Source organism: Propithecus coquereli, unplaced genomic scaffold (assembly GCF_000956105.1).
Source record: "Propithecus coquereli isolate 6110/MARCELLA unplaced genomic scaffold, Pcoq_1.0 Scaffold490, whole genome shotgun sequence".
NCBI classification, from domain to species: domain Eukaryota; kingdom Metazoa; phylum Chordata; class Mammalia; order Primates; family Indriidae; genus Propithecus; species Propithecus coquereli.
The window spans coordinates 267,775-279,798 of NW_012150730.1; the positions used below are offsets into that span (position 1 = coordinate 267,775).

The following is a 12,024-nucleotide window of genomic DNA, read 5'->3' on the forward strand; positions in this document are numbered from 1 at the left end:
CAGAGCAGGCTGGGGCAATGGAAATAAAAAGGAGACCAATTCAATTCATATTTAAGGTGGACTCAGAATTTGGTGATTGATTCAAAATCACCTGTCCTTGGGTACTGGCACTAGCAACTGGGTTGATAGTGATGCCATCTTCTGAGGAAAAAAACTGGAGGAGGAGCAGGTGGGGTATGGGTAATGTTCGATTTTGACAGGGTATGTTTGCAGAATGAATACTTTTAGTAGGAAGTAGAATGTGCCCAGGCTCAGAAAAGAATTTGAGATGAAGCTACGAAGTGTGACTCATCAATGTTCAGGTGTTGTTTGAACCAGGGGAATAAAAGCGATCCTCATACTGGCAGGAGGGACAAGAGAGCTCAGGGCCAGCCCCCTCCCCTCCCCCGAGAATTGGGGTCCAGAACATCTCGACAATGAGAGTGAGGAGTTATCAGTAGCAGAGATTGATTTATCTTTCCACAGACACCTGAGGGACTGAGCTCATTCCACTTGCAACTCAATCTTTCCTTGCAAGGCCGATTTGAAAATAAATCCACACATTTCAGAAGAGTTCCTTAACTTAATCTCACTATTTTCTTTCTTCTTTATTTTTTTCTTTCTTTCTTTTCTTCCTTCCTTCCTTCTTTCTTTTTCTTACCTTTCCTTTTTTCTTTTCTTTCTTTCTTTCTTTTCTTTGTTTTCTCTCTTTCTTTTTCTTTCCCTTCCTCCCTTTCTTTCTTTTAGAGATGGGGGTCTCACGCTGTCACTCAGGCTGGAGTACAGTGGTGTGATTATAGCTCACTGCAGCCTGGAATTCCTGGGCTCAAGCAATCCTCCTGCCTCAATCTCCCGAGTAGCTAGGACTACAGGCATGTACCACCATGCCTAGCTAATTTTTCTCATTTTTTGTAGAGAAGCGGGTCTCACTATGTTGCCCACGCTGGTCTCGAACTCCTGGCCTCAAGCAATCCTCCCGCCTTGGCCTCCCAAAGTGCTGGGATTACAGGCATGAGCCACTGCACCTGGCCCAATCTCACCATTTTCTGTCCAGCATTTAAAATTATCTGTTTTTTTTTAATCTAGTTTGGGAAACTGTAATCAGAAGCCAAGAGATAATGAGAATGCAAGGCATTTGTCTTAGAACCATAAGCTGTCCTGAAAATGGAAAGCGTCATAAGGAGTGAACTCCGTCCCTCCACACGTGGACAGACCAAGAGTGTAAGCTTCACTTATAGGAGCAGCAGGAGGACCAGGAGATATGAGTAGAACAAATGATGCTCAAGGAAACACTGATTCAGGAGCAAGGCTGAAAGAATAAGGAATTTAGGCGACATGTTAAGTAGAATTCAAGTCTTCTTCCACTATACAATATTCCTACCAGCAAACACAACCACGTACATGACCCATTGTAAAACAGTGTTTAGGTTTAATCAATTACCATTTAGAATGCAGAGAAAAACCCTGAAAATCATGATTGTGGGAATACTTTCAGTTGACACACTCAATTTCTTGAACTGGCAAATAGTATAATGTAGAAAAGTCTTACAAATGAAATATACGTGGTAAATCTTTTAAATGTAGCACAAACCTCAGTAGATGTAAGAGAATTCATGCAGGAGAGAGTATATTTAAATGTAAGTAATGTGGGAAAGTTTATTCACAGCAGCTCCTCCCCATCTTTGGCTCCAGAGAACTCACACAGGTGACAAACCCTACAGATGTCCCAAGTGTGAGAAATCCCTGTTCATGCTAAATAACTTTCTGACATCAGAGAAGTCATACTGGAGAGAGATCCTATAAATGTAATACACGTAGAGAAGTCTTTAAACAGAGCTCAGCCCATTTGAACTATGAGCAAACTCTCTCAGGAGATACTGAAAAAGATTTCTTTCAGTATGTTTCAGAACATACAGGAGAGCAATCCTATAAATGTAATCACTGTAGAAATGGCTGTAGGCACAAATTACCCCTTATGAGATAATTTATACTTGTGAAACAGTCTACATTTTCAGTGAATTTAGAAAACGCTTTTAAAGGAGTGACCAGTTAACCCTACATCTAAGAATCTATAAAGGAGAGAAACCCTATGAATGTGATCATTCAGGGAAAGTTTCACACTTTGCTCTTCCCTTACTCAAAATCACAGAATGTACACTGAAGAGAAGAATGAGGGATGTTGTCATCATGGAAAGGCTTCCCAGATTTAGCTTAGTCCTTATGATGCAACAGCAGAGAACTCATACTGGGGAAAGTCCCTATACATGCAGTCAGTGTGGAAGAGCCCTCAGGAGGTGTTCTCACATTATTCAACATGAGAGGATTCATACTGGAGAACATTATGAATGTAGTCAATGTTGGCAAGCTTTCAACCATGGCTTTTACCTTATTTGACACCAGGAAATTCATATAGATTAGAAAAACTCATTGAACAAAATCAACATGGAAAAGGTATTGGTTGGAATTCCATTTTCTTTGACACCAGAGATAGACCACAAAGGAGGCAAAGTCTGCAAGTTACTTTTGACCTACAAGCAAGTACCTGAATATAGTAAGTCTGTGTGCTTGTGGCTCCCTGCAGTCAAACATCAGCAGGTATAAGCAGGTCTCTATCTGTGTCCTTAATTTGCCATAGAAACACCATTTAATGGGGACTCAGGGTCTACGCCTGATGGACAATGTCTCATAGATATGACTTCCATAGATAATCAAATGTAAATGTTATCAATGACAACAGCATAGGTACCTTTCTACATCATATGTGAATCAAAGAAGTACAAAACTTGAGAAGTGGTACAGAAATCATACATCTTTTACCATCATGGTGATCAATATATGTATAGTTTTATAATATTTACAGAAGAGGGCTGAAGGATATGCCATCCATTTTTTCCCTGCACATTCCAAATGTTGTTGCTTCAAACAAATTTGAGAGATTTATACTACCTTACCAATGTTTCACCAATGACACTCTACTTTCAACTTAAAGAGAGGTATAATAAAGAGTTGTGTGCGTGTTCACATTTCTAAAGGCACTGCCAGTGTTCAGGCAGGATTCAAGACACACCACTGCCTGTTGATGTGTCCGTACTCCAAGGATAACACAGACCTCACAAGCTTCAACCAAAATCCCTCACAAAGACAGAGCGTCTAAGCAGCACTGGCTTTCTCTTCCGAAACCCTGGACACTAGAAGACAAGTAAATATTCCAGAAACAAAAGGACTCTGATGTTAGGATTTTATGCTCAAGAAAGATATCACTCATGAATGAGAGAAGAGTTGTACTCCTCGAACACTGTACTCCTTCTGGAAAAATTCCCCAAGAGAACATAATAGTAATTACTCACAACAGAAGTATGAGCCATGTCCCCAAAACACATACAAAAGGAAGTTCACAGAAGTTCATCATAAGAGCCAAAAACCATATATAGCCCAGCAGTCCATTAATAATAAAATGAACAAATAAAATGTGGCACATCCACATAGTGGAATACTACTCCATAATTTTAAAAGAATGAACTACTGATATACACAACTTGGCTGAATCTCAAAAACATTAAGTTGAGTGAAAGAATCCAGACATAAAAGACTGTAGACTGCATGACTGCACTTATACGAAGTCTGAGAACAGGAAAAACTAGTTGACGGTGATAATTAGGACAGTGGTTACCTCTGGGAGGTGATATTGCCCAGGAAGTAATATAGAGTTTTGAAAATATATTTTCTCTTGACCTGAGTGATGGATACATAGGTGTCTACATATATAAAAATTCATCAAGCTGTAGAGATTAGGACTTTAGGCCTGTTACTATAGATACATATATACATATTTATATTTAATTGAAGTATGAGATATTGGGGTTGGGGGAGGGGGAGGGAGAAGGGTTAGGGTTATATCACATACTTCAATTTAAAAACTTAAAACTATGTGCCAGTCGATGAGATACAAAGGACCCATGCTGTAGTTTTAAACAGTCTCAAAACAAAGACGAAACAAATGGGTCTGCCACTGCTGCCGTACAAGTCAGGATGCTTGCTGTCAGAAAACCCACCTCAAATTGCCTAACACCATCGCAGGAGTTTTTACTCACATGCCTGGAGATTTAGGCAGCCAGTATAGCTTTAGGATCAGTATGACGCAGCAATTCAATAATGTCTACAAACACTGGATTTCCTCCCACCTTCCCCCTCAGCTGTCTGCAATACTGCTTATTCATAAACTGGCTCCCCTTGACACAAATATGCTGCCAACAGAGACTGAATATGCTTCCTTAGCTTCCCTCAAGAGACTGGGTTTTGCTCTCCATGTTACTTGCCTATTGCTGCTGTAAAGCACTACAAACTTAGTGTCTTAAAACAAGAGACAAGAGAAATCTTGAGACAAGAGAAATTTATTCTCTCACAGTCCTAGAGGCCAGAGGTATGAAACCAAAATCACTGAGACAAAATCAGGGGGTTGGCGGGGTTGTGCTCCCCTTGGAGGCTCCGGGAGAGAATTCTCTCCGTGGCTCTTCCAGCTCCTGGTGTCCACTGGCATTCCTTGGCTTGTGTCTGCATCACTCCAATCTCTGTCTCTGTGATCACATCACCTCTTCCTTTTCTGTGTTATGTGTGGTCAAGTCTCTCTCTGCCTCCTTCTTATAAAGATATATGTGAATGCATGCGCAGCCCAGGATAATATCCCCATCTCAGGATCTTTAAGTACATCTGTAGACCCTGTTTCCACGTAAAGTAACATTCATAGGTTCCAGAGATTAGGACCTAGCGTGTTTGGGGACCACTTTTCAGCCTACCACACTCTCTTAATCTTTAATCAAAACGCTGGGCTTCACACACAGTTTATGTTCAACCTTTTGACCCAATTGCCATGGACAGGAGAATGTCTTGCATTGACTTGCTTGGACCAGGGTGCTTGTACATCCCTGGATTAATCGCTCTGGCAATGGTCACAGAATGAGGCCATGTGGATATGCCCACTGAAGTCATCCCCTGGGGCTGAGCTTGTGGGACAACCTCACCATAGCTGCCTAAAAGGGTATCTGGATGAGTGGAAAGGTCTCACACAGGAACCTGGAGGTTACCCTCTCTCTCCCATGAGAACCCTTTGAAATGCTGGCTTCCCTCCTAAACCCAAGTGATGCAGGTGGTCTCCAGAAGGCAGAAAAGGCAACGACACGGATTGTTTCCTAGACCCTCCAGAAGTGCAGCCCTGTTGACACCTTGATTTTAGCCCAGTAAGACCCATTTTGGACTTGTGACCTCCAGAGCTGTGAGATAATAAATTTGTGTCCCTTTAAGCCATAAAGTTCTGGTACTTTGTTACAGTGGCAATGGAAAACAATCACTCTCCCTCATGCCAACTTCTTCAGCCAAATGTCATCTGGCTATACGTGGTACTTGGAACTATGATGACCGCCTTGAGACCACGAGGACATGAGCCTTAGGAAAAATCAAGACAATATGCTGAGGAAGGCTGAGCCAAAAGATGGACAGTGCCTGGCTATGGGGCATAGTTGAACCCAGGAGTCAGCCCTAGGAGCCCTTGCCTCTGGATTTAACGCAATTTAAGATAATGAATGGTGGCAAATTCTATGACTTGTGCCAAAGAGACCTTTTCCTGCTCCCCCCAGCTCTGCTCTCAAGTCTCTTGCTCAGTCATGGTGAGTCACAATGTGGGGATTCCGAGAGGCGGCTGTCACAGGTAACCAGGCTCTGCAGGCTCAGGAGGACCCTTGCGGGCCTGACTCAGAGTCACTCCTTGGGAGGGGGATGCCCCATGACGAGCAGGGACCCACTGCACTCAGCAGGAAGGATCCCATAGCCTCAGCTGCAGTCTCAGAGGCATGGCCAAGGGGCGGCAGAGACAGCAAGGAGATAGTCCAGAGATCCAGGCACACGCTGTGCAAACAAGTTCTGGACGTGGTGGATTCAAGTTTCACGTGCAGATGTGGGTACCATCTCCCCCTTATTCCCTGTCCTTCATCGTGGGCAGCCTAAGAGTCCTCTCTGGGTAAAAAAAGGTGCTCAGAACAAACCACACACCTCCAATCAAAAAAAAAAAAAAATCATGCTAACTTGCTGAACCACAGAATGGTTCCCTCTACGACCACCCTCTGGAGCCAGAGTTCTGTGATTACAACTGTATGCTACTGATGACTTTGAAGACTAAATTTATTGGCAAAAGCAAAGAATACTTTTGGACTAGTAATTTCTGCAGGCATTTCTCTTTCAGATGAGTTTGAACTCAATTTTGTTCTCATGAAGGATATCAATCACTTCCTTCCCTCACATTTTGAGGAGGAGGGAAGTACAAACCAAAGTTCAAGGGCCAAGCCCCCAAAAGGCTCCACTGTAATCCTATTTGTTCTTTTATTGTATCTAGTGATGAATTTGGGAGAACATTGGCTTTGCTGTCCTGGAACATGACAAGCATTTTAATTTACGTAAGTTTATTTGTAATTCTTTCCAAAATATATCTTCACATAGGTCCCTGCATTTCCTGACAAATTAATCTCAAATATTTTATGTTTTTATGACTCTATTTTCAAAGGAATCTCCTTTTCAATATATTTGTTAGGGTGATAAAGATTTTGTGTGTGCATTTGTGTGTCTTGACTTACGCATTTTTATTTCTTATTCTGTCTGGCTTATCTCATTGATTTTTAAAATTTTCAGTTGGGTTTTTTTAAGTATGTCAATGTTGTTTATTAGTAAATGCATTTTTATGTTTTTCTCCAATAGTTACACCACGTAAAGTCTGTTTCTTATCTTATTTGCATTAACAAGAACATCCAGAAATTCTAAAATTAATATTGCTGAGAGATTTCATTTTCGATGTACATATCCATCCATGGTTGCTGAAGAGAGGAGTAAACAAGAACAAGACTCGAGAAGAAAGGGTGGGAGTCAATTTTCATCAGGGAGGAAAAGACTGACTTCCTAAAGCATAGAAATACTGAGATGGGTTGTGTTCAGGACCAGCAGGAAGTGGCTGGCTGGCTTGTTCCTTGTCTACACCCTAGTGGCCAAAGGACAAGATGCCCCCACACTGAGGACAGCAAGAGGAAATGTGGGAGCCCAGTCCTAGGTGACATCAGTGGGCAGTTTAATTGGCACCAGGAACCACCCACTTGCAGATTTTCTAGTCTGTGAGAAAACAGTGTTGATTATTTAGGTTTTCATTTATTTACAACCAAACCCACTCTAGTGGAAACAGGGGGCAAATGAGTGAACTGGATTATTCAAACCTGCCTCACTGGTTTGTCCTGCATTCTTAGGATTTCTGAATTCTTCTTTGAGCCACGCCATTTTCTGGAGGCTATTTGTGGTCAGCCTCTGCTCAGAGCTCAGACTCTGTGCTTTCTCCCCATGTGTTATGTCCAGTGTGGATTATTTCGATGTTGACCTTATCTTTGATATCAGGGAAAATGAGCAAAGAATAAATGAATAGCAGTGATAAATAGACCAAAGAGCTTCTTTTCTGGGAAAAAGCTATGATACTTATAATTTACAGGTAAAATACTGATGAATTTAACCATACTTTTCCAATCTGAAGTTCTCAAGCTCCCAGAGTTCAGAAATGTGTCCTGGAGGCTCACATTTTAAAAGATGAAAAGATAAATCTTTCTCCTTTTTAAAAATGATTTTAAAACATGTGTCCCCATCACATGGAACTTGAGATGCTCTGTATGATGAAACAAAGGCAGAGAATGGTGAAGGAAGATCAAATCACTGGTCCATGATTCAGTTGCATGGCTGGTTTAGGACTCAGCTGAACATCACTAGTTGCCACAGTGGTTTGGGCCAGTTTGTAGTTTTAAATATCTTATTCTCAGTCATATGTTATTTAAAGAAACCAAAAGTAGAACATTAAAGAAAGGATATGCAAGAATATTAATATATTTCAATATATCAGTATCTCAACAAACCTGTGTCTATGTGAACTATATTAAGAGGAAAAGTGAATATTAAACTTTACAATTGAATGAAACAATTACTATTGCTAATCCAACCATTTTTTATATGATCCACAATGTTCTTCTGCCTTCTCTGCAATTTAAAATTCCAAAACCTTTTCTAATGAAAAATTTCTCCCTATTATGAACCTGCAAAATGTATATGAACAAGGCTATTTATACTTTGTCTTTCTTTAAACTAGTGAAAATCTTCTTGTATTTTGCTATGGATATACTCATGTGCTTGCTGGCCAGGCACTACCTCAGACCTGTTAGAGATGTTACATACTATGTGCTAGATGTACCTTACTATCCAACTAAAATCCAAATGATGGTGAATTCCAAAACACTTCTGGCCCTGAAGGCTTTGAACAAGGGATCAGGGCACTGTGTATGTGTTTCTGAAACCAAAAAAAGATGCATAATATTTTTGACATTTTACATGTATAATAGTTAAATTTGTTCAGAAATTATGTTTTTTTTACAAATTATATTACAGTAAACAGCATATTTAATTTGCTTAATAGGAAAAAGAGTATGCAATTATTAAAAGTTGCATCGAAATGGCTTTCATAATTCAATCTCTAATAATACACTTATTTAAAACCACCTTTAACCAAAATTCATGTTTTTCTCCTATACCATATAAACAGAAAGAAATAATTAAAAATTTCCAAGGGGAGGCTGGGCGCGGTGGTTCACGCCTGTAATCCTAGCACTCTGGGAGGCCGAGGCGGGTGTATTGTTTGAGCTCAGGAGTTTGAGACCAGCCTGAGCAAGAGCGAGACCCCGTCTCTACTATAAATAGAAAGAAATTAGCCAAACAACTAAAAATAGAAAAAATTAGCCGGGCATGGTGGCGCATGCCTGTAGTTCCAGCTACTCGGGAGGCTGAGGCAGGAGGATCGCTTGAGCCCAGGAGTTTGAGGTTGCTGTGAGCTAGGCTGATGCCACGGCACTCTAGCCCAGGCAAGAGAGTGAGACTCTGTCAAAAAAAAAAAAAAAAAAAAAAATTCCAAGGGGGCTTACTTCCTTGAGATGTCAAAGGCCTTCATCAAACTTGAAGGTGAAGGACTAGAAACATCCCCATTTACATCCAAAACAAGAATGATCGTTAGTAAACGTGACTAACATGGATCTGTCACACTGGGCAGGGCTATACGTTAGTTTTTTAAAAAGTGAAATATGGAAAAGGAAGAGACCAAATTACTTCAATGAGAATAGTTTTCTATTTATAGTAGCCAAGAAAAATCCAAGGAAATATTATGAGAATAAAAGACATCTGCCTGGTCTCTGAGTAAATACTAATATGAAAAAATCAACAGACTTACTAACTGCAACAACAATTAAGGTAAATTATGTGTAGCTTGACGGTGGACCCTCCACAGTGACCAAAAAATTAACCACCCCTGGAACAAGTTTAGCAGGCAGTTACAGGACCACTAGAGGGAAGCAGAGGACTGCTGAGACCTCCTCTCCTCAAGGGAGAGCAGAGCACACAGGGCCCTGGACCACAAGAGGATAGACTGGTGGGCTCTGAGCCCCAAGAAGACAGTACATCGCAGCCCCCAGGCCCGGGCCCCAAGGAAGACAAGACCACAGCAGGCCCTGGGACCCACGGAAGATGAGAAAACACCACACGCTGATTCCTCAAAAAGCCAAGAGAGTAAATCTTTGTCCTGGGCTCCCAAGGAAGATGAGAGCACCGTGGGCCCAAGGAAGACCGGCAAACACCACATCCAGCTACAAACTGCGGCTTCCTCTTCCTCTTCCTCTTCCTAGTACAGGGGCTGCCAGCAGCGAACTCAACCTCAGGAGAGCACTGGGCAGGGGATCCCGGCCAGCCCACTGCCCCCACGTGCCAGAGGTACAACTCACCCTGACCTTCCCCCCAGTACTTGCGTGGACACTTAGGTCCAGCCACCCTGGGACTGGGGGACATTCGGCCCCTCCCCTTGCCCTTCCTTTGCTCCCCAGAACCAGGATAAACGCTTGGCCCGACTCCCTTCCCACTTCCGGTCTGCCCAGTCTCCCCTCCCCCACCGCGGGCGGGTGTCTAGCCCCGCCCACTCTCACTCCAGGGCAGGCCCGCCCCTCTCCTCCCCGGTACCGGCGGATTTTAGTCCCAACTCCAGCACACCTCCTGCCTCCCAGACCTGCCGCCCCCTCCTGTCCTTTGAAATGGGCGGGACTTCAGCACCGCCCAGCCCTCCCCTCACACATTTCCGTCCACTCGGTCTCTCGCCCTCCCCGAACAAGTTGGGGGACTTTCGCCCGGCCTCCCGCACGCTCCCCGCCCTCCCCCGCCAAGGGTGCGGCACGGTGGCCCCTAGGCCCGCCCCTGGACTTCCGGCCCGGCCAGTCCTTCCTCCTCCCCAAAGCGACGTCACAATGAGCCCCCCCCGCAGCCCCACCGCCCGCCTTACCCACTGCAGTACTTCCGGCCTGACCCCCCCTTCCCGCGCCTTTCCTTTCTCCAGCTTCCGGTCTGCCCCACTGGGTCGCCCTCGTGGGGGACCCGATTGTCTCCCAGCCTGAGTCACCGCCCGCGGAGGTGCTGGGGAACTGCGGCCTAGCGTCCCTTACCAGAGACCTCCCCTTGCCCAGCTGCACCGCTGAAGGGCACTGCCCAGGGCTCCTTTCCTGCCGCCCTGGCTTCGCGTGCCACCCCGAGCGGACCGGACAAGATGGCCGCCGCCGAGGTGAGGCTGGCGGGGCCGCACCGCGGGGGCTTCTGGAAGTTGTAGTCCGACCGGCGCGCTGACGCACTTCGCCGCGGACCGACGGGCGCCATTGTGCGGCGCGCGCCGGGTGAGTGGGGCGCGAAATCCGCGCCTGTAGGGGGCTGCGCGTGCGGGGCTGGGGCAGCTCCGTGGGGGCGAGCGCAGCCTCGGGCCCCTCCCTGTCGAGCTCCGCGGCTCGGAGCCATCCTGCCTGCCGTCCTCCCGCCTTGGTGTGGGACGTGGGGGGCGACCCGGAACCCCGAGGGGAGATGGCTGTCCCCGGGCGGGAGGGGTGAGGGAGCCGACCGCCCCTGGGAGCGTGGGGCGTGGGGAGGGCGGACAACCCCCGCGGGGGACGGAGGAGCGCGCTGCCCGGCCAGGGTCGTGTCCTGTCGGGTGGGAGCGGGGGCATGATTCATTCCGGGCGTTTCCCCATGTGGGGAGGACTTGTCATTTCCCGTTGACGGAGCCAACTCCGAGCAGAGGCGGGGATAGCCCCGGCGTCGCCCTGACGCCTCTCGCCGCTCCCCACTTTGGTTTTCCCAGGACTCTGCCCACTCGCACAAGAGACGCACTGAGGGGGAGGAAAGTATGGCCTCCAGACTTCCGACAGCCTGGTCCTGTGTGAGTAGAGGCTTTTTTCAGCTTTTGAGGCCGCTCCTGCGTCTGAGGGCGGGGGCGCGGGTGGTGATGGGAGCCACCTTCCCTGAGATGTGCTCGCTGCCCCGGAGCACGCCGGAGGGATTGGCTGGGCACGAGGAACCCCGCTTGATGCAGCAGCTGCAGGTTGCTTCGCTTTCCAAGGGTGTGGTTAGACGAGAGGCCAGATGGTGAGGGGCTCTAAGGGCCGAGTCGAGGCGACTCAGCGGAAGCTTTATACTGGGTGGGATAATTGACAGGTGTAAGTAGGGATGAGGCTTACGTGTAGATTTCAACAGGTATTTTGGCGTCAAGCAAGAGGTGACAGGAGCTGAGTTCAGCAACAAGGGGAAAAGAGAGTGGGGGATGGATCCCTGACGAGGAAAGGAGGCAGAAACAGCAGGCGCCGAAGTCTTGAGCGTGATGGTTCAGCTCAGGGAGTTCCCTGGGAGGCAAACACATCAATCCGCGGATTAGCAAGAAATGACAGCTGGCGTGCTCTGGGGCACGAGGGCGTTTCCTACACCAGCAAGGCCTCGTGTGCTGTGACCTGAATAGGGTCAGACTTGGGCGTTTGCTCAGGGTTTCAGACAAAGAAACTCAACCTGTGACACCCAAAATGCTCTTAGGTCATCTCGTAGACCATTCTGTGCTTTCACGGGCTCTGTCTTTGCCGTGGACGAGAACAGGCCCTGGCTGAACAAACATCTGTGGATTTTTAGGAACCA

At 45.9% G+C, this 12,024-nt stretch overlaps 1 protein-coding gene across 1 annotated transcript in view; it reads left to right on the forward strand.

The window, feature by feature from the left end:
* ZNF135 (zinc finger protein 135) overlaps positions 1-2,373 on the forward strand; it is a 132,795-nt gene extending 130,422 nt beyond the window's left edge. The window contains 1 exon segment of the mRNA XM_012655863.1: positions 2,215-2,373. Within this exon segment, the coding sequence (XP_012511317.1) occupies positions 2,215-2,373 (159 nt within the window).
* The last annotated feature ends 9,651 nt before the right edge of the window (positions 2,374-12,024 follow it).